Source organism: Scyliorhinus torazame, chromosome 2 (genome assembly GCF_047496885.1).
Source record: "Scyliorhinus torazame isolate Kashiwa2021f chromosome 2, sScyTor2.1, whole genome shotgun sequence".
Lineage (NCBI taxonomy): Eukaryota > Metazoa > Chordata > Chondrichthyes > Carcharhiniformes > Scyliorhinidae > Scyliorhinus > Scyliorhinus torazame.
Window position 1 is genome coordinate 372,989,368 of NC_092708.1, and position 26,284 is coordinate 373,015,651.

Sequence of the window (26,284 nt, forward strand, 5' to 3'; positions counted from 1 at the left end):
CTACAGACCAATCTCCCTCCTCAATGTAGATGCCAAGGTCTTGGCCAAGGTAATGGCAATGAGAATAGAGGAATGTGTCCCGGGGGTGGTTCATGAGGACCAAACTGGGTTTGTGAAGGGGAGACAGCTGAACACGAACATACGGAGGTTGTTAGGGGTAATGATGATGGCCCCACCAGAGGGTGAAACGGAGATAGTAGTGGCGATGGATGCCGAGAAAGCATTTGATAGAGTGGAGTGGGATTATCTGTGGGAGGTGTTGAGGAGATTTGGGTTCGGAGAGGGGTATGTTAGATGGGTGCAGCTGTTGTATAGGGCCCCAGTGGCGAGTGTGGTCACGAATGGTCGGGGATCGGCATATTTTCGGCTCCATAGAGGGACAAGGCAGGGATGTCCTCTGTCCCCATTACTGTTTGCACTGGCGATTGAGCCCCTGGCGATAGCGCTGAGAGGTTCCAAGGGATGGAGGGGAATACTTAGGGGAGGAGAAGAACACCGGGTATCTTTATATGCGGATGATCTGCTACTATATGTGGCGGATCCAGCAGAGGGGATGCCAGAAATAATGCGGATACTTGGGGAGTTTGGGGATTTTTCAGGGTATAAATTGAATATGGGAAAGAGTGAGCTGTTTGTGGTGCATCCAGGGGAGCAGAGTAGAGAAATAGAAGACCTACCGTTGAGGAAGGTAACAAGAGACTTTCGTTACCTGGGGATCCAGATAGCTAAGAATTGGGGCACATTGCACAGGCTAAATTTGACGCGGTTGGTGGAACAGATGGAGGAAGATTTCAAGAGATGGGACATGGTAGCATTGTCAATGGCAGGGAGGGTGCAGGCAGTTAAGATGGTGGTCCTCCCGAGATTCCTTTTTGTGTTTCAGTGTCTCCCGGTGGTGATCACGAAGGCTTTTTTCAAAAGGATAGAAAAGAGTATTATGGGTTTTGTTTGGGCCGGGAAGACTCCGAGAGTGAGGAAGGGATTCTTACAGCGTAGTAGGGATAGGGGGGGGCTGGCACTACCGAGCCTAAGTGAGTATTATTGGGCCGCTAATATTTCAATGGTGAGTAAGTGGATGGGAGAGGAGGAAGGAGCGGCGTGGAAGAGATTAGAGAGGGCGTCCTGTAGGGGGACCAGCCTGCAGGCTATGGTGACAGCCCCATTGCCGTTCTCACCAAGGAACTATACCACGAGTCCGGTGGTGGTAGTTACACTGAAGATTTGGGGACAGTGGAGACGACATAGGGGAAAGACCGGAGCACTGGGGGGGTCCCCGATAAGAAACAACCATAGGTTTGCCCCGGGGGGAATGGATGGGGGATATGGAATGTGGCAAAGAGCAGGTATAACGCAATTGAAAGATCTATTTGTGGATGGGAAGTTTGCGAGTCTGGGAGCGCTGACCGAGAAATATGGGTTGCCCCAAGGGAATGCATTCAGGTACATGCAATTGAGGGCTTTTGCGAGGCAGCAGGTGAGGGAATTCCCGCAGCTCCCGACACAAGAGGTGCAGGACAGAGTCATCTCAAAGAAATGGGTGGGGGACGGTAAGGTGTCGGATATATATAGGGAAATGAGAGACGAAGGGGAGACTATGATGGACGAACTAAAAGGGAAATGGGAAGAAGAGCTAGGGGAGGAGATTGAGGAGGGGATGTGGGCAGATGCCCTAAACAGGGTAAACTCGTCGTCCTCGTGCGCCAGGCTAAGCCTGATTCAGTTTAAGGTATTACACAGGGCACATATGACTGGAACACGGCTCAGTAAATTTTTTGGGGTGGAGGATAGGTGTGCGAGGTGCTCGAGAAGCCCAGCGAATCATACCCATATGTTTTGGTCATGCCCGGCACTACAGGGGTTTTGGATGGGGGTGACAAAGGTGCTTTCAAAAGTAGTAGGAGTCCGGGTCGAACCAAGCTGGGGGTTGGCTATATTTGGGGTTGCACAAGAGCCGGGAGTGCAGGAGGCGAAAGAGGCCGATGTTTTGGCCTTTGCGTCCCTAGTAGCCCGGCGCAGAATATTGCTAATGTGGAAAGAAGCCAAGCCCCCGGGGGTGGAGACCTGGATAAATGATATGGCGGGGTTCATAAAGTTAGAGCGGATTAAGTTCGTCCTAAGGGGGTCGGCTCAAGGGTTTACTAGGCGGTGGCAACCGTTCGTCGAATATCTTGCGGAAAGATAGATAGGGGAGAACAAAGAAGGCAGCAGCAGCGGCCCAGGACTTGGGGGGGGGGGGGGTGGCCTGAGACAAGGCAGTTGCCAATTCGGGCTAGTTTTTTTTTTTTTTTTGTTATTTAATATTTACTTATTTGTTGTTTTTGTTTAAATTTAAAAAAGGTCATTATTATCTGTATTGTTACAATGTTGTGTAAAGGATGCACAATGTACTGTGTTGGTTGACCAAAAATTTTCAATAAAATATTATTTAAAAAAAAAAGAAATTGGCTAGCTGGAAGAAGACAAAGGGTGGTGGTTGATGGGAAATGTTCAGACTGGAGTCCAGTTACTAGTGGTGTACCACAAGGATCTGTTTTGGGGCCACTGCTGTTTGTCATTTTTATAAATGACCTGGAGGAAGGCGTAGAAGGATGGGTGAGTAAATTTGCAGATGACACTAAAGTCGGTGGAGTTGTGGACAGTGAGGACGGATGTTACAAGTTACAGAGGGACATAGATATGCTGCAGCGCTGGGCTGAGAGGTGGCAAATGGAGCTTAATGCAGAAAAGTGTGAGGTGATTCATTTTGGAAGGAATAACAGGAAGACAGAGTAGTGGGCTAATGGTAAGATTCTTGGCAGTGTGGATGAGCAGAGAGATCTCGGTGTCCATGTACATAGATCCCTGAAAGTTGCCACCCAGGTTGAGAGGGTTGTTAAGAAGACGTACGGTTACTGTGCCTGGACTGCAGGTCGACTGTTTACTGCTTTACAGGTGCCTTGTGTATTTTTTTGTGGGCAGTTTTTGCCGGGGGGGGGGGGGGGAGATCCCCCCCCCCCCCCCCCCCCCTCGAACGGTCTTTTTCTTTGTATTGCGGTGTTATACATTTCTTTTTTTTTTCTTTTTGGTGCTCAGAAAGGGACGTGGGTTAACACTTTTCTGTGTACACAGCTGGGACTGTATTGTGCCTGGAGCAGCCTCGCATTGCTGTTTGATGTTTACATCTTGTCTGATCTTTCCCATCATAGTGAGACTGCTCCAGTGGGTCAGAGTGGGGGATGGTGTGCTGGGGAGTGGGTGGGGAGTGGGAAGATGAGGTCGAGGAAACAATGGGAGTGAGACAAGGGGGCGCCGGAGCGATGAGTCACCGGGCTAGCAGATTGGCTAGTCAAGGGAGTCAGGTGGGCGCGTAGAATACAGACAGTGAATGGCAGGAGTGGGGTTATCGGGGGATGTTGCTAGGGGGGGAGGGGGGGAGTTATTTTGCTGACGTGGGGGGGGGATCTGAAGTAGGTAATGGAAAGGAGGTCGGGGGTGGAGGCAGCCTAGAGGCGAGCCAGGAATGGCACGGCGCATGGGCCGGGGGCGAGCCCAAGAAAGGTTCTGGCTGACCGGCAGGGTGGGGGGTTGTGCCCTCCAACCAGGCTGATCACCTGGAATGTCAGGGGCCTAAATGGGCCAGTTAAAAGGGCACGTGTGTTCGCGCACTTGTGGGCTCTAAAGGCGGACGTAATTATGTTGCAGGAGACACATCTGAAAGTGTCTGACCAGACTAGGCTAAGGAGGGGCTGGATCAGCCAGGTCTTCCACTCGGACTTGGATTCTAGTCCAGGGGGGTAGCAATTATGATCAATAAGTGGGTTCAATTTGAGGCGGAGGGCGTAGTCACAGACGGCGGGGGCAGATTCCTTATGGTAAGGGGCAAGCTGGAGGGGAGAAGAATGGTGCTGGTGAATATATATGCGTCGAACTGGGACGACGTTGACTTTATCAAAAGAGTGCTGGGGAAGATCCCGGACCTAGACTCACGTAAGTTGATAATGGGGGGGGGGCTTTAATATGGTCCTTGACCCGGGGCTGGACCGGTCATGTCCCAGAACGGGCAGACTCCCAGCAATGGCAAGGGAGCTGAAAGGGTTCATGGAGCAAATGGGGGCTGTGGACCAATGTAGAGCCAGACAGCCGACGGGAAGGGGCTACTCATTTTATTCGCATGTTCATAAAGTATATTCTAGGATTGATTTTTTTATCTTGAGCAGGGACTGTGTAGGGGAGGTAAAGAATATGGAATACTCAGCAATCACGATCTCGGACCATGTCCCGCACTGGGTGGACCTGCAGGTCGGGGGGGGGGGGGCGACTTACCAACGACTGCAATGGAGGTTAGACATAGACTGTTGTCGGAGGAGGGGATATGTGAGAGACTTCGGAAGTGTATGCAAAATTACTTGCAGGTGAACGACACGGGGGAGGTTTCAGCAGCGACCCTCTGGGAGGCACTGAAGGCAGTAGTGAGGGGGGAGCTGATCTCAATTCGGGCTCACAGGGTCGAGGCGGACAGAGCAGAAATGGACAGATTGGTTAGGAAAATTCACCGGATAAACGAGGAGCATGTGGGGTCCCCGGGGGAGGACCTACTCAGGGAGAGACGGAGATTGCAGGCGGAACTGGGGGTGCTATCCACCAGTAGGGCCGTGGAACAACTTAGGAAGGCGAGGGGAGTGGTGTATGAGCATGGGGAGAAGGCCTGCAGATTGCTAGCGCAGCAACTCAGGAAGAGGGAGGCGGCCAGGGAAATAAGTAGAGTGGTTGATGGGGAGGGGAGTAGAGTGGAGGACCCGGCAGGGCTGAATAAGGTATTTTGGGACTTCTATAGCAAGCTGTACACTTCAGAACCCCCGGAAGAGCCGGAGGAGATGAAAAGGTTCCTGGATAGACTAACCTTCCCAAAAGTAGGCAGGGGACTAGTGGACGGGCTGGGGGCCACGATTAGAGCGGAGGAGGTATTGGGGGGCCTAAAGGCCATGCAGTCGGGGAAAGCCCCGGGACCAGATGGATACCCAGTAGAGTTTTACAAGAAGTTATCGGAGATAGTGGGACCGGTCCTGACAAGGGTTTTTAATGAGGCAAGGGACAGAGGGACGCTGCCACCGACGATGTCGCAAGCCACCATCTCGCTGATATTGAAGCGGGACAAGGACCCGGGATCCTGCGGGTCATACAGGCCAATCTCCCTGATCAATGTGGATGCAAAGCCCCTGGCAATTAGAATTGAGGACTGCCTACCGGAGGTGATTGGGGACAATCAGACAGGGTTTGTGAAAGGCAGGCAGCTGACAGCTAACTTGAGAAGATTGTTTAATGTGATCATGATGCCCCCGACGGGCAAGCAGGTGGAGGTAGTGGTGGCAATGGTCGCTGAGAAGGCCTTCGACCGGGTGGAGTGGGGCTATTTGTGGGAGGTGCTTGGACGGTTTGGATTTGGGGAGGGACTGGTTAATTGGGTCAGACTATTGTACCAGGCCCCAAAAGCTAGCGTTAGGACAAACAGGAAAATGTCAGATTATTTCAGACTACACCGCGGGACCAGACAGGGGTGCCCACTCTCCCCGTTGCTGTTCACGCTGGCCATAGAGCCGTCGGCGATGGCGTTGAGAGCTGCAAAGGGGTGGATGGGAATGACTGGGGGGTGGGGGGGGGGGGGGGGGGGGGGGGGGTGGAACATTGGGTCTCTCTCTATGCGGTTGACCTGCTCCTGTACGTGTCGGACCCACTGGCTGGGATGGACAATATACTGGAAACATTGAGGAAGTTCGGCCGGTTTTCAGGGTACAAATTAAATATGGTCAAGAGTGAGATGTTTGTGGTGCAGGCAAGGGGCCAGGAGAATAGACTGAAGGAGCTGCCATTTAGGCTGGTGCAGGAATGTTTCCGGTACTTGGGGATACAGGTGGCACGAGACTGGAGCAGGTTACACAAGTTAAATTTGACTAGGGTGGTGGAACAAGTGAAGAGGGAGTTTCGGAGAGGCGATGCACTCCCGCTGTCACTGGCGGGGAGGGTGCAGACTGTAAAGATGACAATCCTCCCTGGATTTCTGTTCATCTTCCAGTGCCTCCCGATCTTTATCCCACGGTCCTTCTTCAAAAGGACTGGCAAAATCATCATGAGTTTTTAAAAAATATATATTTTATTCAAGTTTTTCGGCCAAACAGAACAATACAAAGGTTTTCCCCTTTTACAACAAAAAAAACAATATAAATAACAGTGACCGTTTTAACAAGTAAATAAATAATATATAAACTAAATGGCAACTGCCATAACAAAAATAATAAATCTCCAAATAAGAAAATCAAACAATCCAATATACATAGCCAAGTGCAAATATCTATACAAAAACCACCCCTGAGGACCCACCCGAGTCCCCCCCCCCTCCCCCCTGGGTTGCTGCTATTACCTTCCCATTTCCTTTGTCGTTCTGCGAGGTAGTCAATGAACGTTTGCCACCGCCTGGTGAACCATTGAGCCGAACCCCTTAGTGCGAACTTTATCCGTTCTAGTTTTATAAACCCTGCCATGTCATTTATCCAGGTCTCCACGCCCGGGGGTTTGGCTTCCTTCCACATAAGCAATATCCTTCGCCGGGCTACTAGGGACGCAAAGGCCAAAACATCTGCCTCTCTCGCCTCCTGCACTCCCGACTCTTCTGCAGCCCCAAATATAGCCAACCCCCAGCCTGGCTCGACCCGGACCCCTGCCACCTTCGAAAGCACCTTTGCCACCCCCACCCAGAACCCCTGCAGTGCCTGGCATGACCAAAACATGTGGGTGTGGTTTGCTGGACTTCTCGAGCATCTCCCACACCTATCCTCTACCCCGAAAAATTTACTGAGCCTTGCTCCGGTCATATGCGCCCTGTGCAAAACCTTGAATTGTATCAGGCTTAGCCTGGCGCACGAGGACGACGAGTTTACCCTACGTAGGACATCAGCCACAGCCCCTCCTCAATCTCTTCCCCCAGCTCTTCTTCCCATTTTCGCTTCAGCTCATCCACCATGATCTCCCCCTCATCCCTCATTTCCCTGTATATAATCCGACACCCTACCATCCCCCACCCATGTCCCTGAGATCACTCTATCTTGAATCTCCTGCGTCGGGAGCTGCGGGAATTCCCTCACCTGTTGCCTCGCAAAAGCCCTCAGTTGCATGTACCAAAATGCATTCCCTTGGGGCAACCCATATTTTTCCGTCAGCGCTCCCAGACTCGCAAACGTCCCGTCTATGAACAGATCTCTCAGTTGCACAATCCCAGCTCTCTGCCATGCTCCAAATCCCCCATCTATTCTCCCCGGGACAAACCTATAATTATTTCTTATCGGGGACCGCACCGAGGCTTCCGTCCTTCCCCTATGCCGTCTCCACTGCCCCCAAATTTTCAGTGTTGCCACCACCACTGGACTTGTGGTGTATTTCTTCGGGGAGAACGGCAACAGCGCCGTTGCCAGTGCTTGTAGGCTGGTTCCTTTGCAGGACGCCATCTCCAATCTCTTCCACGCCGCTCGCTCCCCTTCTCCCATCCACTTACACACCATTGAGATATTGGCGGCCCAGTAGTATTCACTTAGGCTCGGTAGTGCCAGCCCCCCCCCCTATCCCTGCTACGCTGCAAGAACCCCCTCCTCACTCTCGGGGTCTTCCCAGCCCACACAAAACTCATGACACTTTTCTCGATTTTCTTGAAAAAAGCCTTTGTGACCATCACCGGGAGGCACTGAAACACAAAAAGGAATCTCGGGAGGACTACCATTTTGACCGCCTGTACCCTACCCACCAGTGACAGGGGCACCATGTCCCATCTCTTAAAATTCTCCTCCATCTGTTCCACCAATCGTGTTAAATTAAGCCTATGTAAGGTTCCCCAACTCCTGGCTATCTGAATCCCTAAGTACCGGAAATCTCTTGTTACCTTCCTCAGCGGTAAATCATCTATTCCCCTGCTCTGCTCCCCCGGATGCACCACAAACAACTCACTCTTCCACATATTCAATTTGTACCCCGAGAATTCCCCAAACTCCCTGAGTGTCTGTATTATCTCAGGCATCCCCTCCACTGGGTCCGCAACATACAGCAATAAATCATCTGCATACAATGATACCCGGTGTTCTTCTCCTCCCCTGAGTACTCCCCTCCGCTTCCTGGAGCCCCTCAGTGCTATGGCCAGGGGCTCAATCGCCAATGCAAACAGTAACGGAGACAGGGGACACCCCTGCCTCGTCCCTCTATAAAGACGGAAGTAGTCAGACCTCTGCCTGTTCGTGACTACACTCGCCACCGGGGCCCTATACAGCAGCTGTACCCATCCAATAAACCCTTCTCCAAAACCAAATCTCCTCAGCACTTCCCATAGATAGTCCCACTCCACTCTGTCGAATGCTTTCTCGGCGTCCATCGCCACCACTATCTCCGCCTCCCCCTCTGGTGGGGGCATCATCATCACCCCTAGCAGCCTCCGTATGTTCATGTTCAGCTGTCTCCCCTTAACGAACCCAGTTTGATCCTCGTGGACCACCCCCGGGACACAGTCCTCTATCCTCGTCGCCATCACCTTGGCCAGGAACTTAGCATCTATGTTTAAAAGGGAAATGGGCCTGTAGGACCCACGCTGCAGCGGGTCTTTTTCCTTCTTCAAAAGGAGCGATATCGTCGCCTCCGACATAGTCGGGGGCAACTTCCCCCTTTCCCCATTAAAGGTTCTCGTCAAAAGCGGGGCCAGTAGGTCCATATATTTCCTATAAAATTCCACCGGGAATCCGTCCGGTCCCGGGGCCTTCCCCGCCTGCATGCTCCCAATCCCTTTTACCACCTCCTCCATCTCAATCTGTGCTCCCAGTCCCTCTCTCTCCTGCTCCTCCACCTTCGGGAATTCCAGCTGATCCAGGAAACACATCATTCCCTCCTTCCCTTCCGAGGGCTGAGCCTTATATAACCTCTCATAGAATGCCTTGAACACCCCGTTCACTCTCTCTGCTCCCCGTTCCATCTCTCCCTCCTCATCTCTCACCCCACCTATCTATCATCATGAGTTTTGTCTGGGCGGGAAAATCCCCGCGGGTGAAGAAGGCGATGCTTGAAAGGAGCCGCAGCGAGGGGGTCTGGCATTGCTGAGTCTGATCAACTACTGCTGGGCGACTAACATAGCCATGATAAGGAAGTGGATGGTGGGTACGGGGTCTATCTGGGAGCGAGTGGAGGCGGCTTCATGCAGGGGCACCAGTTTGGCAACCCTGGTCATGGCTACCCTACCGCTGTCGCTGGCCAGGTACGCCACCAGCCCGGTAGTGGGGGCGGCCCTGCGGATATGGGGCCAGTGGAGGAGGCATGTGGAGGGGGGGCGTCTGTTTGGGCTCCAATATGTGATAACCATCGATTCGCCCCCAGGAACATGGATGGAGGGTTTCGAACATGGCGGCGGCGGGGTTGGGGAGGGTGGGCGATATGTTCCTGGAGGCGAGCTTTGTGAGTTTGAGGGGCTTGGAGGAGAAATTTGGGCTGGTCAGGGGAAATGGCTTTAGGTATTTACAGATGCGGGACTTTATACGCAGACAGGTCCCATCCTTCCCACGCCTCCCGCCAATAGGGATCCAGGACAGAATAGTCTCTAGAGGAGAAGGAGGAGAGGGTAGAGTCTCGGATATCTATAAGGTGCTCCTGAAGGGGGAAGAATCCCAGACGGAGGAACTGAAACTTAAATGGGAGGAGGAGCTCGGCGGGGACATGGAGGACGGGCTGTGGGTGGAAGCTCTGAGTAGGGTAAATTCAACCGCAACATGTGCCAGGCTCGGCCTGATTCAATTTAAGGTCGTTCACCGGGCCCACATGATGGTAGCTCGGATGAGCAAATTCTTTGGGGTAGAGGACAAGTGTTCCAGATGTGCAGGAGGACCAGTGAACCATGTTCACATGTTTTGGGCATGTCCTAAGCTTAGAGGGTACTGGGAGGGATTTGCGGGTGTCATGTCCCGGGTGCTGAAAACAAGGGTGGTAATGAGCCCAGGGATGGCAATTTTCGGGGTTTTGGAAGACCCGGGAGTCCAAGGGGAGAAAGAGGCAGATGTTCTGGCCTTTGCTTCCCTAATAGCCCGTCGGTGGATACTGCTGGCATGGAGGGACTCAAAACCCCTGAAGACCGAACTATGGCTTTCGGACATGTCACGTTTTTTGGGTATGGAAAAAATTAAGTTTGCCTTGAGGGGATCTGTACTGGGGTTCGCCCGAAGGTGGCAACCATTCATCGACTTCTTTGCGGGAGAGTGAACGTCAGCAGGGGGGGGGGGGAGGGGGGGGGGGGGGGGCGGGGGGGGGGAGGGGGGGGGGGAGATTAGGGTAGAGTAGGAGGGATAAATAGGCGGATAGTGTCTAGGGGAGAGGAGCGAGCATGTGCAATATGGTTTGATTGAAGTATTGGTTTTATATTGATGTTTTCACATTTCTGTTATCTGTAACTGTTTACAATGCCAGAAAATACCTCAATAAAATTGTTTGTTAAAATAATTGAGTTTCGGAGCCATGAGGTCATGTTGCAGCTGTACAAAACACTGATGCTGCCGCATTTGGAGTATTACATGCAATTCTGGTCGCCGCATTATAGGGAGGATGTGGAAGCATTGGAAAGGGTGCAGAGGAGATTTACCAGAATGTTGCCTGGTATGGAGGGAAGATCTTATGAGGAAAGGCTGAGGGACTTGAGGCTGTTTTCGTTAGAGAGAAGAAGGTTAAGAGGTGACTTAATTGAGGCATACAAGATGATCCGAGGATTGGATAGGGTGGACAGTGAGAGCCTTCTTCCTCGGATGGTGATGTCTAGCACGAGGGGACATAGCTTTAAATTGAGGGGAGATAGATGTAAGACAGATGTCAGAGGTAGGTTCTTTACTCAGAGAGTAATAAGGGCGTGGAATGCCCTGCCTGCAACAGTGGTGGACTCGCCAACGCTAAGGACATTCAAATGGTCATTGGATAGACTTATGGATGATAAGGGAATAGTGTAGACGGGCTTTAGAGTGGTTTCACAGGTCGGCGCAACATCGAGGGCCAAAGTGCCTGTACTGTGCTGTAATGTTCTATGTTCTATGTTCACTGAGGGCTGCCATAAAGATGGATCCAGCATATTCTGGAGTGAGCAATCTCTTGGTGAGTCCTCTGAGGTGGATGTTTTTCCTTGCTGTTCAGCTCCAACTATTTCTTTTTTTAAAATATAAATTTAGAGTACCCAATTCATTTTTTCCAATTAAGGGGCAATTTAGCATGGACAATCCACCTAGCCTACACATCTTTGGGTTGTGGGATGGCAGCATGGTGGCACAGTGGGTTAGCCCTGCAGCCTCACGGTGCTGAGGTCCCAGGTTCGATCCTGGCTCTGGGTCACTTTCCGTGTGGAGTTTGCACATTCTCCCCGTGTTTGTGTGGGTTTCGCCCCCACAACACAAAGATGTGTGCAGGATAGGTCGATTGGCCATGCTAAATTGCCCTTTAATTGGAAAAAATGAATTGGGTACTCTAAACTTTTTAAAAGGAAAAGAAAGGCAAATGGAATGTTGGTCTCTATTAAAGTATAAAAGTGAGGATGCCTTGCTACAATTGTGCAAGGCATTTTTGAGACTGCTGCTAAAGCACTGTGTACAGTTTTGGTCTCCTAACCTAACTCCTAATGTACTTGTATTGAGGCAGTTCAGAGTAGATTAATTAGGTTGATTCTTGTGATGTAGAGGTTGTCTTACGAGGAAAAGTTGATTAGGTTGAGCCTGTAGTCACCAGAATTTAAAAGAATGAAAGATGATCTTATTGAAACACATAAGATTCTGGTACAGCTTGACATAAATGCTGAGAGGATGTTTCCCCCATGGAGAAATCTAGAACTAGTGGGCAATTTGAAAATAAAGGGTCACCCATTTAGGATGGAGATGAGGAAGAATTTCTTCCTTCAGAGGGTCTTTAGTAATTGGGCAGCACAGTAGCACAAGTGGATAGCACTGTGGCTTCACAGCGCCAGAGTCCCAGGTCCGATTCGCTGCTGGGTCACTGTCTGTGCGGAGTCTGCACGTTCTCCCCCTGTCTGCATGGGTTTCCTCCAGGTGCTTTGGTTTCCTCCCACAGTCCAAAGACATGCACGTTAGGTGGCTTGGCCATGATAATTTGCCCTTAGTGACTAAAAAGGTTAGGAGGGGTTGTTGGGTTACGGGGATAGGGTGGAAGCGAGGGCTTTGGTGGGTTGGTGCAGACTCGATGGGCTGAGTGGCCTCCTTCTGCACTGTATGCTCTATGTAACTCTCTTCCACAGAGGGTCACTGGATATATTCAAGGCTGAGTCAGACAGATTTTTGATTGGCAACTGTGTCAACAGTTATGGGGGTAGGCAGAGATCAACCATGATCTTATTGGGTAGTGATGCAGGCTCGATGGGCTATATGGCCGAATCCTGCTCCTATTTCTTATAATCTTAAGATCTTATGCATGAAGCAAGGCTTACACCATAGAAAGAGTCTTTTTGGTCCAATTATGCTGATTGTCCACTGCTGCTGTAGGACCATCAACTCGGTGAAAGGTGCTCCTTGGCCTAGCTTATACTTGTTGGTCCTGCAGTGCAAAGAGCTGTTGGTGACTGAGTATTGCAATCTGGCACATTGCAAGTTCCAGCATGTACCCTGAAGGAAACACTAAAACTTGGGGCGGATTCCACAATGGGGAGAGACCACTGTTCAGGCCCTCCTGTAATAGTACACCAAGGAGCTGGAAATTGTAAAACTGCTTGGACTGTATGCTTGACGGTAATGAATATTGTAAATATTAACTTTAAATGCAGCAAGTAACATACCTGTACAACGTTTCTTTTTATAAATTTACAGTGCCCAATTAATTTTTCCCAATGAGCGTGGTCAATCCACCTACTCTGCACATCTTTGGGTTGGGGGGCGAAACCCACGCAAACACGGGGAGAATGTGCAAACTCCACACGGACAGTGACCCAGAGCCGGGATTGAACCTGGAACCTTGGTGCCATGAGGCAGCAGTGCTAACCACTGTGCCGCCGTGCTGCCCTTGGGTACTCTAAAATTTGAAAAAAATAAAGGAGTTTTTGAAGAAACCTATGGAGTTAGACTCCGGTCATTCAGGAGCAGTAGGAAACCTTCCCATTCCTGAACAGGTTATCTGAAGGGCGATCCAAATAGTATTAAAAATGGAAACTAAATCACAAACGAGCAATTGCTGCTGCTTTAATTGTAATCGTTTTTTTCAGCAGAAGTTTTTAAAAAGCCAATAAATTTAAGCTGAAATATAGCGGTTAGAGTATAAATATTAAATAAGGTTAGGATTAGGTGTGACTTTACTCAATAAATTTGGTGTATACAAAAGACAATCTTGGGATTTGTATTGAATTTCTTTTAAATGCCACAATACAACAGCACAGAAATTATCCCCTTGATGTGAAGATCCAACAACTTGTACAGGTATTGATTTTATTAGCTACACTTGTTTCTAATACACATATCCCTTTATTTTCCAGTGTCCATCTTCGCCCAAGACAATTTTGCTGAAAATGGCAAATTGAAAACTCAGTGCACACGTCTTGCAATTTCATTACACGCTTCCAAGTTTTTTTCAGCAAATTCTAAATTTGCTTCAGACCTCCCAGCACCTGCAGCAGCATTTGTTTCATTGGGGGTTTATAGGGCAGATTCTCCCAACGGGAGTCTAAGTGCTGACGCCGGAGTAAAAACCGGAGTGTTTTACTCCGGCGTGGAACCCCTTCCCAGACCCCTATTCTGGGGCTTCCGTGGGGCTGGCAGGGGCGTGGTGCGATTTGCGGGGGCGGGGCCTCGGCGCGGCGCCGCGCAAAAGAAGCGACGCCTTAGGTCCGCGCATGTGCAGTTGAGGCAGTTCAATCTTGCACATGCGTAGTTGGGCCGCGCCATCCTGCGCATGCGCGGGGAACTTCTTACGCGCGCTGGCGCCGACCCAACATGGGGTCAGTGTTCAGGGGCCGGCCGTGGCGGTAAGTAGTCCCGGGGGAGAGGCCGATCGGTGGGCCCCGATCACGGGCCAGACCCCATTGGAGCCCTCCTCCCCCCCCACAGGCCGCCCCGAGCGTTCCCGCCGGCAGCAACCAGGGGTGAACGGCGGCGGCGGGACTCTGTCGTATCGGAGCGGCCGCTCGGCCCATTCAGGCCGGAGAATCGGCGGCCTCACCGATTCCAGCGGATTGGGGGCCGCGCAAATGGCGAGATTCTCCGCACCTCAGAGAATCGCGCGCCGGCATCAGGGCGTCGTGGCGTGGTTGCTCCGATTCTCCGGCATGGCGCGGGGCTCGAAGAATCGCCCCCATAGTCGGTGGTCGAGAAGCCTGACAGGTGGTTACCGCAGAGACCGAAGTGCATTGTGCACTGTAAATAATACTTTTTAAAAAATTAAATTGAGAGTGCGCAATTCTTTATTTCCCAATTAAGGGGCAACTTAGCCTGGTCAATCCATCTGCCCTGCACATCTTTTTGGGTTGTGGGGGTGAGACTCGGGTAAACACAGGGAGAATGTGCAAACTCCACATGGGCAGTGACCCGGGGCCGGGATCCAACCTGGGCCCTCGGCGCCCTGAGGCAACAGTGCTAACCATTGCACCTTCGTGCTGCCCGAACTGTAAAAAATACATGTGAACAATGCCGCGATTTCAGATTCTGATTGTCTGTCGCCCCTCTCTGTATGAATTGGGTGTTTACGGCCAGGCGAGGACTTTCTGGGACGGGTGTTTTTGTTCGAGCCGACGGCACCAATCAGTTCAATTTGATTATTACAAAGGCAAAGCCAGGCGGATGCCAGCAGCCCCGTGTTCACTGGGCGCCGGCTGCTGGAAGGAGGTGGTCTTGTTGCCCCACAAACCCCCGCGGCAGCTGGCTCCAAGATGGCGGCGGCGCAAGTGGTCTATCCGGCGGCCGGGTACCCAGGGTGCCGGGCGGCGCGCAGCTGCTGACGCCGACAATATGGCTGCCGTTGAGTTGGCAGAGTCGGAGCTTGGTGGCGGCAGGTGGGCTGAGGAGTGAGCGAGGGACGGCTGAGCAGCAACAAGACAAGCGGCTCGGCGGTAGCAGCACGGACACAATCGGCCGGGAATTCACTCGCTCCCGCCACAGTTCCCCTCACCGTCCCTGAGGCCGCGGGCCCCCCTTTGGTCCGGCCTTTCGCGGGGGAAGGAAGCCAGGGTCTCGGGTAACCGCCTCCTCCGCCACCCCCATCGCTAACCGGTGAGCCTGCTCCTGGTTGCCCCACCGCTCGTTCGCCATGTCCTCCTGGTTCGGCGGGATCGGCTCGGGCCTGGGCCATGTCGGCGGCAGCCTGTCCTCTCTTACCGGGCAGCTCTCCAGCTTCACCAAAGACATGTTGGCAGAAGGCGCCGAGGAGGTGCAAGGTGAGAGACTCCGTCCGCCAGCTCGCCCCACGCCAGCCAGAGGCTCGTCTAAGCTGTTGCCGCAGGAAGCTGTATGGGTTTACCTTTCACTCTCGCTTTTCTTTAAAAAACCGTCGATATTGACAGAACCTGCAGTCGTTTGTGGGGAATGCGTTCTTCCATATGTGTCCACAACAGCTGTTTGGGCCAAGTGTCACTGCAGCCGCTGTGAAGAGCCAGCAAGTACCCTGGCCTGGAGGAGCCAGAGGAAATTAGTGTTTAGTTGGGATTTTAAGTTAGTGCCTCCGTGAGACTTAGGAGTAGAAGTTGGGCCACTCGGCCCCTCGAGCCTGCTCCACCATTCAAGAAGATCATAACAGGGTGACACAGTGGTTAACACTGCTGACTCACTGCGCCAAGGACCCAGGTCCGGCTGGGGTCACTGTCCGTGTGGAGTTTGCATATTCTCCCCGTGTTGGCCACAACCCAAAGGTGTGCAGGGTAGGTGGATTGGCCATGATAAATTGCCCCTTAATTGGGAAAATTAAAAAGTGAGATCATGCCTGATCTGATATAATCCTCAACTGCACTTTTCTACCTTATCCCCACAACCCTTGAGTCACTGATTTAAAATGTCTGTCTCTTTAAAAAAAATTTTTTTTTAGAGTACCCAATTCTTTTAACCCCCCCCAATTAAGGTGCAATTAAGTGTGGCCAATTCACCTACCCTGCAAATCTTTTTGGGTTGTGGGGGCGAGACCCTTGCAGATACAGGAGAATGTGCAAACTCCACACGAACAGTGATCCTGAGCCGGGTTTGAACCCAGGTCCTTGGCACAGTGGCAGTGTCGATCTCGAGCCTTGAACATACTTAATGACCCAGCCTTTACAACTCAGTGATAAAGAATTCCATAGATTGACTACCCTCTTAAGAGTAGAAATTCCTCCTGTCTTAAATGGGTGAGCCCTTACTCTGAGATTATGTTCTCTGATCCTAGACTCTCCCATAAGGGGAAACAGCCTCTCATCACCTACTCTGTCAAGCCCCCTGAGAATCCTATCTGTCTCAATACGAACTCCAATGAGTACAGGCTCAACCTCCTCATAGGAAAATCCCTCTAAACCCAGGATCAACTGAGAGAACTTTCTCTGGACTGCCTTCAATGCCAATATATCGTTCCTTAGATAAGAGGACCAAAACTGTTCACCGTATTCCAGGTGAAGTGTAGCTAGTGCCTTGTATAGTTTTAGCAAGAATTTCTTATTTTTATATTCCATTCCCTTTCAAATAAAGGTCAACATTCCATTTGTCTTCCCCATTAACTGCTTAACGTGCATGCTAGGTTTTTGTGATTTATGTACAAAGACCCCCAAATCCCTCTGCTGCAGTTTTGTACAGTGTTTGTCCATTTAAATAATATTTGGCTCCTTTATTATTCCCACCAAAGTGCATAACTTCATATTTTCCTACATTATATTCCATCTGCCAATTTTTTGTTTATTCACCTAACCTGTCTATATCCCTCTGTACTAGTTACAGGTTGCCATCCTGAAAATGCTCCTCTTATCCCAACTTTGTGTTCTATCAGTTAGCGAATCCTCTATCCATGCTAATATACTACCCCCAACACCCTAGGCTCTTATCTTTTTAATTAACCTTTTGTATGGTACCTTATCGAACACTTTTTTTTTGTTGAAAATCCAGGTTTATTACATCTTCTCCTGCATCTACCCTGCTCATTACCACCTCAAAGAATACTAATACATTTGTCTGGCATTATTTCCCTTCATAAAGCCATGCTGACTCTGCTTGAGTATAATGCATTTCTAAATGCTCTATTACATCCTTTAAAATGGACTCTTAATATTTTCCCAATGACAAGTTAAGGTAACTGGCTTATAGTTGCTTGTTTTTTGTCTCCCTCCTTTTTTGAATAATGGTGTTACATTGGTAGTTTTACAAACCTCTGGGACTTTTCCAGAATTTAAAGATTCCTGCAAGATTACTGCATCCACTCTCTGCAGCTACTTCCTTTAATATACTGGGCGGCAACCCATCAGGTCCAGGGGACTTATCAGCCTTTAGCCCTATTAGTTTCTCTAGTACCTTTCCTCTTGAGATTGTTATTGTATTTATTTCCTTCTCCCCTTCTGCCCTTTGATTATTTTTGGAATGTTATTAGTGTCTTCCACTGTGAAAACTGACGCAAAGTATTTGTTCAACTCCTCTGCCATTTCCTGGTTCGCCACTGTTATTTCCCCAGTCGGTTTTCATATTACTTGTTTGTTTACCCTAGTTTATCTTCTCCCTCTTTTTTTCGTCATCTTTTGTTGGTTTTAAAAACTTTTCCAATCCTCTGGTTCACCTCTAATCTTTGTCGCATTGTGCTTGCTCTTTCAATTTAATACTATCCTTCACTTCCTTGGTTAACCATGGTTGATTTATCCCCTTCCTAGAATCCTTCTTCCTCACTGGAATATATTTTTGTTGTGAGTCATGAGCTATTTTCAGAAACTTCTGCCGTTGCTGATCAATCATCTTTCCTGTTAAACTCTTTTACCAGTCCACTCCAGCCAACTCTGCTCTCATTCCTTTGTAATTGCCCTTATTTAAGTGTAGCACGTTTGTTTCTGTCCCAGATTTCTCGCTCTCACATTGAATGCTAAATTCTACCATGTTATGGTCACTGCATCCTTGGTGATCTTTTACTCTGAGATTGTTTGTTAAACCTGCTTCATTACCAGATCCAAAATAGCCTGATCCCTGGTTGTATCCATAACACATTATTCTCGGAAACCGTTCCAAATGCACTCTATGAATTCTTCCTCCTGACTATCTCTGCCATTTTGATTTTCCCAATCTAAATGAATATTAAAGTCACCCACGATTGAAGCCTTTTTACATGCCTTTAGCTCCTGATTTATTTTCCCTCCTGCAATATAACAACTGTTTGGGGGCCTACAGGCGAACTCCCACCAGTGTCATCTTCCCCATGTTCTTTTTTTTACCTCCCCCATAGGGATTCTACATCTTCAGATCCAAGATCATTTCTTGCTATTTTACTTTCCATCTCGTACTAACAAAGCTACCCCACCACCCTTTCCTGCCTGCCTGTCTGCATAAAGTCACATACCCCTGAATATATAGTTCCCAGTTTTGATTTCCCTGCAACCATGTCTCTGTAATAACTATAAGATCATCCTCATTAACCTCAATTTGTGAAATTCATTTATTTTGTGCCAAATGCTACGTGGAGTTAAGTAAAGAACCATTAATCTTGCCTTGTTATTTTTTGCCTAGACCATTTTCTCCCTTTTTGACCCTCTTTGATGCTGTTTTAAAAAAACAAAACATTTGTACATTCTGTCCCTACCTGTCACACTCCGGTTATCATTACCTAAATAGCCGCCTTGTAATGCTGCCATAACCTTTTGTTTTGTAAGCCTGCATATCCCATCTACAGAACCATCCCCATTTAGTTTAAAGCCCTTTCTACTTCCCTGGTTCAGATGTTGGCCGCTCTAAAGGTGCAGCCCCCACTTTCTCCAGTACTGATGCTAATGCCCCACAAACTGAAAACCACTTCTCCCACACCAGTCATGTGGGCATCACTCATAGTTTTGTGTAACCTATGCCAATTTGCACGTTGCTCTGGTAACCCAAAGATTATAAATCTTGGAGCTTCTGTTGTTTAATTTAGTGCCTAGCTCCACAAGCTCTGTAAGTAGAATCTCTTTCCTCATTCTACCTATGTCGGTACCTACATGAACATGACAATGGGATACTCCACACAAGCGCAGGCACTCGTGTGATCTCTCCCTCACGGGCGCGTGCTCACTCGCGCTATCTCTCCCTCACGGGCGCGCCCTCGCGCTATCTCTCCCTCACAGGCGCGCGCTCACTCATGCTATCTCTCCCTCACAGACGCGCGCTCACTCGCGCTATCTCTCCCTCACCGGCACGCGCTCACTCGCACTATCTCTCCCTCACAGGCGCGCGCTCACTCGCGGTATCTCTCCCTCACAGGCGTGCGCTCACTCACGCTATCTCTCCCTCACAGGTGTGCGCTCTCTCACTCGCATACACTCATTTGCTGGCGCGTGCTCACTCATGCTCTCTCACTCGCAGGTGCACGCTCACTCGCGCTATCTCTCCCTCACGGACGCGCGCTCACTAGCATGCTCTCATTTGCTGGCGCGTGCTCACTCATGCTCTCTCTCACTTGCAGGCACGTGCTCACTCATGCTCTCATTTGCAGGCACATGCTCATTCACGCTTTCTCTCCCTCGCAGGTGGTGGCGTAGTGGTATTGTCACTGGACTAGTAAACCAGAGACCCAGAGTCATGCTCTGGAAACCAGGGTTCAAATCCCACCACTGCATATGGTGAAATTTGAATTCAATAAAAATCTGGAATCAAAAGTCTCATGATGACTATTAAATCATTGTCAATTGTCATAAAAACCCATCTTGTTCACTAATGTCCTTTAGGGAAAGAAATCTACTGACCTTACATGGTCTGGCTTACATGTGAATCCGGACCCAGAGCAATGTGGTTGACTCTTAGCTGCCTCCTCTAAGACTATTAGGGATGCGCAATAAATGCTGGCACAGCTTGCATCGCCCATGACCCATGAACAAATAAAAAAAGTCGCAGGCACGCGCTCACTCGCGCTCTGTCTCACTCAGTTGCGTGCTCACTCGCACTCTATCTCACTCATAGGTGTAAGCTCACTCGCACTCTCTTTGTCTCACAGGCAGGTGCTTGCTCGTGCACAGGCACGCGCTCACTTGCGCTCTCACATTCAGACGCATGCTCTCTGTCATAGGTGCATTTTCACCAATGCGCTCTCTTTCTCACGGGCGCGCTCTCTGTCATAGGTGCATTTTCACCAACGCGCGCTCTTTTTCACGGGCACACGCTCATTCACTCTCACAGGCGTATGCTGTCTCACACACAAGTGCAAGCTCAGTCATATTCTCTCTGTCGCACTCACAGGTGCACAAGGTTCTCTCTTTCTCTGGCACACACTTACATGCGCAAAATCTTGGCAGATGGAGGAAATGTAGGAAAGTGAAGAAAGATATTATTTAAATGGAGAGAGATTGCAGTACAGAGGGATTTAAGTGTCCTCATACATGAATCACATGGAAGTAATTAGAGAGGCAAATATACTCTTGGCCTTTTTCCTCCTTTCCCCAAGCTCACTCAGCCAAACTTCTTGTAACGTAAAATAGGAGCAAGAGGAGCGGCACGGTGGCACAGTGGTTAGCACTGCTGCCTCATAGCGTCCAGGACCTGGGTTTGATCCCGGCCTCGGGTCACTTTCTGTGTGGAGTTTTTAAGGGGATGGAACTCGTGCATTGGTGCGATGGAGTCCGATATATAGTTTTGGTCTCCTTATTTGAGAAGTGATATACTTGCTTTGGAGAAAATTCAGCGAAGACTGATTCCTGGAATGATCGAGTTGTCCTGTGAGAAGGAAGAATGAGAGATTATCTTATTGTAAAAATTCATTCCTGGGATGTCAGCGTCACCGGCTGGGCCAGCATTTATTGTCGATCCCTAATTGCCTTTCAACTAAGTGACTTGCTAGGGCATTGGGCAATTTCAAGAGTCAATCACATTGCTGTGGTGGAGTCACATGTAGGCCAGACCAGGTACGGATGGCAGATTTCCTTTCCTAAAGGACATGATTAAACCAGATGGGGTTTTGAAATAATCGACGATACTTTTATAGTCATCATTAGATTTTTCATTGCAGATTTTCATTGAATTAAAATTTCACCATCTGCCATGATGGGGTTTGGAAATTACTCGGGGTCCTGGATTACTGGCAATTCCACTGCCTCCCCTTTTTGAAACATACAAGATGCTGAGAGTTCTTGACGGGCTTGATGCCAAGAATGTTTTCTCTCGTGGGGGAACCTAGAACTAGGTGGCACAGTTCTAAAAATAAGGTGTCTCCCATTTAAGAGACAGATGCGGAGGAATTTCCTCTGAGGGTTGTTAGTCTTTGGAATTCTCCATACCAGAAATCAGTGGAAGCTGGGTCATTGAATATATTTGGGGCTGAGTTCGACAGATTTTTCATTAACACGGGAGTTATGGGGGACAAACGGCCATGATCATGCTGAATGGCAGAATCGGCTACTCTTGCTCCTGTTTCTTTTTTTAAAAGAAATTTAGAGTACCCAATTCTGTCATTCCAATAAAGGGGCAATTTAGCGTGGCCAATCCACCTACCCTGAGTTGTGGGGTGAGACCTACGCAGACACTGGGGAGAATGTGCAAACTCCACACGGACAGTGACCCGGGGCCGGGATCGAACCCGGGTCCTGGATGCCGTGAGGCAGCAGTGCTAGCCACCGTGCTGCCTCAGTATTTTCTGTTTTTGTTGTAGTAAGTGATTCTATATAGCTTTAAAAATAACTTTCAGGGGCAGCACGGTGGCACAGTGGTTAGCACTGCTGCCTCACGGCGCCGAGGTCCCAGGTTCTATCCTGGCTCTGGGTCACTGTGTGGAGTTTCCACATTCTCCCCGTGTTTGTATGGGTTTCACCCCCCCCACAACCCAAAGATGTGCAGGGTAGGTGGATTGGCCATGCTAAATTGCCCCTCAATTGGGAAAAAATGAATTGAGTACTCTAAATTTATTTTAAAAATCTTTCAGTTATTTATATTACGTTGCCCACAGAATAGTTGGATTTAAAATGCTTCATTTTAATAATAAATCTATTAGCAACTGTATTAATGACACTGCACCTGGTTACCACTCTTAAATATAATCAACAAATATTTTCAAATGCAAAATTAAAGAAAAATACTATGTTCTGAAAAGCTGCCACATTGCGATGGCTCATGAACGCAGAATCGCCGAGCAGAAACTTATAGCCAAGTTCCGCACACATGAGTGCGGCCTCAACCGGGACCTGGGATTCATGTCGCATTACATTCATCCCCCACCATCTGGCCTGCGAAATCCTACCAACTGTCCTGGCTTGGTACAATTCACACCTCTTTAACCTGGGGTTACCCCATCTCTGGATCTGTAAAGATTTAATCACCTGCTAATGGTCGCATTCCAAGCATTGTTTGGCATCTTTGAATTTATCTATATATGTGTTTCTGGAACAGACCTCTTCATTCACCTGAGGAAGGAGCAGCGCTCCGAAAGCTAGTGACATCGAAACAAACCTGTTGGACTTTAACCTGGTGTTGTAAGACTTCGTACGGTGGATTTTATGTTTGACAAATGGAACTAGAGGGACTAGTTCTCAAAGCTAGGACAATTTTTTTACTTGGATCACCGTTTGGGCTTAAAGCTGAAATTCTTGACTGTAATTTTTGTTTTGCCTTGAAGCAGAAGTCGAGTCAGTTAGGCTAACTAAGAAGTGTTCATGTGAGAGGATTCCTTGGAAGGAAGCAGGAAATATTGCCCGGGGCTTGTGAAATGATACAGAGCGACGAGAGTACGTTGGCGTATGTGTTGTGTGGATTTGTGGTTTTATGCTTGTTAAGTAGTTTACGCAGCTCAAAGCTCTTGTGTCTCCATATTACTTGTTTGTTCATGTTGGTCTCACAGGAAATGTGCTGCATTTAAATCCCAGAGCAGGAATCTTACAACAGTATCATGCCAAGTTCCTGGTGCTGTTCCTTGTCTGACATATACTGCAGTGAGTGTTTACTCCATTGTGATTCTGCCATACAGCACGATTAATTTTGTGATGCTTGATTTACCTGATGAGTATAAACACATCAGTCAACAGATGATCACTGCCGAAATCATTAATTGTACACTGACAGTTTTGCATTTTAACCCCCCTGTTTAATCTCTCAATTTGAATGGTTGCTTTTTAAAGCACGTCATTAGCATTCAAAAACAAAACTGTTTTAAGTCAAAATAAAGCACGCTGTGCAATCCTTTTGCATATTTTCTCAATCAACAGGCCAATGGGCAAGTTACAGAAAGACAAGGTTTGGCACAAAAGTAAACCGAATTTCCCCCAAATGTTCTATGTTCTAAAAAAGTTTGAGACTTTAAGGAAAGAAACAATCGTTGACCAAAAGCACAGCAATGTCAAAACAAATTGTTAAGGTTAAACAAAAAAGCAATATTATTTTTAATTGAGAAAATATGCAAAAAGATTGCATAGCTTGCTTTATTTAAAAAATATAAATTTAGAGTATCCAAATCTTTTTTCCCCCAAATGAAGGTCAATTTAGCGTGACCAATTCACTTACCCTGCACATCCTATGGGTTTATTGGGGTGAGACCCACTCAGACACGGAGAATGTACAAACTCCACACAGGCAGTGACCCGGGGCCGGGATGGAAGCGGGTCCTCGAAGGTGAGGCAGCAGTGCAAAACGTAATATAAATAACCTGTGGATGCGGGTGTATGGTGAGAAGAGTGAGTGAGATACCCGAGACTGGGCATAAGGCAGACTTTCACTCACCCCCACAAAATCTCATTCCCACCCATCCACTCTCTTGCAAGCACCCACCCACCCATCCCACCCTGCACAGATGCAGAAACGTCACTCCACACCGCCCCCCCCCTTCCCCGAGGGCCTGCCAGAACGCCGCTCCATCCCCTGGCCACGTCAAAAATATGGCCTCCTGGGGCCCCCACCCAGGTTTGCTCTCCTTGGACTCTGGGCCAGAGATACCTGGCTCCCTGAGCGGCAGTCTTGCCATTCATTTGCTTTCCTCAGCTCAGTAGCTTTCAGCATGTTTACTAGTGTATGTTCGCTGTTTCTCCAAACAGTTTCACACACTCATTTGCTACTGATTATAGTGACATGTATATATGCTGGTATATAAAGAGTTAACAACTACATCATAGTATAAGACAACTACCAGATGGCAGCACTAGATTCGTGTATAAATAAGTGAACTCAAAGGACCTTGGGTCTCTTCGAACCAGGAGTGACTAGACAGCAGTTAGAGAGAGAGAGATATAGCATAGTTAATACTTATAGTTAAATATACTTAATACTTATTAAATACTTATTGATTTACTTTATCACCCGTTATAGTTCTGTAAGAGTGAACAAACTCATAATATTTAATTCATTGAACCTATTTTGCTTTGAATTGAAGATTGGTAGTTTCTTTGACATCTAATCATATCATTCTGGAAGTAAAGCAAAGAGTAACAACATATTACAAACAAGTAATATAACAGTGTTTATCAGAAGCAAAAGCAGGAGAGGATAACTAACCCATGATTGGAGGAGCAGCTCCAAGAATGATCGTCCATTGAAACTCACCTGATTGGCCGGGAGTTTGAAAACTGGTGCTGGGTGCTGCATAGAGGGGTCCCGCGCCATACTTTGGACAAGCCTGAAATAAAGGAAATGTCACACTCCGCACAAGGACGGGAAAACCCCGTTAGCCAAATGAAAGAACCCATATTCTATTTTTATCTTTCCATGTTTTTATAAGTTATTTTTCTGATTGCCGGTAGAAAGGCCAGCATTTATTGCCCATCCCAAACGTCACTTGGGAAGGAATTGGTGAACCAATTTCTTGAACCACTGCAGTCCATGGATTGTAGCCACACCCGCAGTGCTGTTGGGAAGGGAGTTTCAGAACTTTGACCCAGGGACATTGAAGGAATGTGCATATCGTTCCAAGAGAGATGGTGAAAGGCTTGGAGATGAGCGTGCTGTTTTCATGTGTCTGCCCTTGTCCTTCTAGGTTGTGAAGCTCGTGGGTTTGAAAGATGCTGTCGAAGGAGCCATAGTGAGTTGTTGCAGTACAACCTGTAGATGGTACACACTGCTCCCACTGTGGACTGGTGGTGGAGGGAGTGAATGTTTAAAGTAGTGGCTGGGGCACCAATCCTGCTTTGTCCTAGACTATATTTTAAAATAAATTTTGCGTACCCAATTTTTTTTCCAATTAAGGCGCAATTTAGCCGATCCACCTACCCTTCACATCTTTGGGTGTGCAAACGCGGGAAGAATGTCCAAACTCCACACGGACAAGGGGATGCGATCAAACCCGGGTCCTCGGTGTCGTGAGGCAGCAGATCTAGCCACTGCCCGTCCCTAGAGGCAGTAATGTTAACCACTGCACCATCGTGCTGCCCTGATGTTGAGCTTCTTGATTATTGTTGGAATTGCCCTGTTTCAGGCAAGTGGAGAGTACTCCTTCACACTCCTGATTTGTGCCCTGGCGATGGGGACAGGCTTTGGGGAGTCGGGAGGTCAGTTCCTTGCCACTGAATTCCCACGGAATTATATTTTGTTGCAGACACAGTATTTATCTAGCTGGTCCAGTTATGTTTATGGTGAATAATCACCCCTAGGGTTTTGATGAACGTGTTTCAGCGTAATATTGCTGAACGTCGTGGGCAGATGGTTAGATTCTCTCTCGTTGTAGATGGTCATTACCTGGTGCTTGTGTGGCCAGAGTGTTACTTGCCACTTATCAGTCCAAGCTTTAATGTTGTCCCGATCTTGCTGGATGAAGACGGGGACTGCTTCAGTATCTGAGGGATCTCACATCGACGAACATTTCCACTACTGATCTTATGATGGAGGGACGGTTATTGATGAAGCAGCTGAACATTTTTTTTAGGGTATCTATAACATTTAAATAGAAAAAGAGAAAATTAAGCAATACTGGTCCTATATACAATGTGGATATAGAAAATTCTGGAAATACTCGGCTGGCTTGATAGCATCTGTGGAGGGAGAAACATAGTTAACGTTTCAGGTCATGACTTTTCATCAGAACCAATTCTTCAATGGGTATTCTTCCCTCTCCAAAAGGATAGTGAGTATATTGGAACTAATTCCCAGCAAAAGCTTTTGAATTGCAGACAAAATGAAGGCTGAATAAATGGCTACCAATACGATAAGTGGCTATGGGGATAAACTGAGATAGTCAAATGCTTCCA

At 48.5% G+C, this 26,284-nt stretch overlaps 1 protein-coding gene across 2 annotated transcripts in view; it reads left to right on the plus strand.

Annotated features, from left to right (window-relative positions):
* The first annotated feature begins 14,916 nt into the window (after nucleotides 1-14,916).
* trip11 (thyroid hormone receptor interactor 11) overlaps nucleotides 14,917-26,284 on the plus strand; it is a 135,357-nt gene continuing 123,989 nt past the window's right edge. For both annotated transcript variants that reach the window (XM_072493094.1, XM_072493102.1), the window contains exon 1: nucleotides 14,917-15,391. In XM_072493094.1, the coding sequence (XP_072349195.1) occupies nucleotides 15,265-15,391 (127 nt within the window). In that variant the 5' untranslated portion in view covers nucleotides 14,917-15,264. The remainder of the gene's footprint in view (nucleotides 15,392-26,284) is intronic.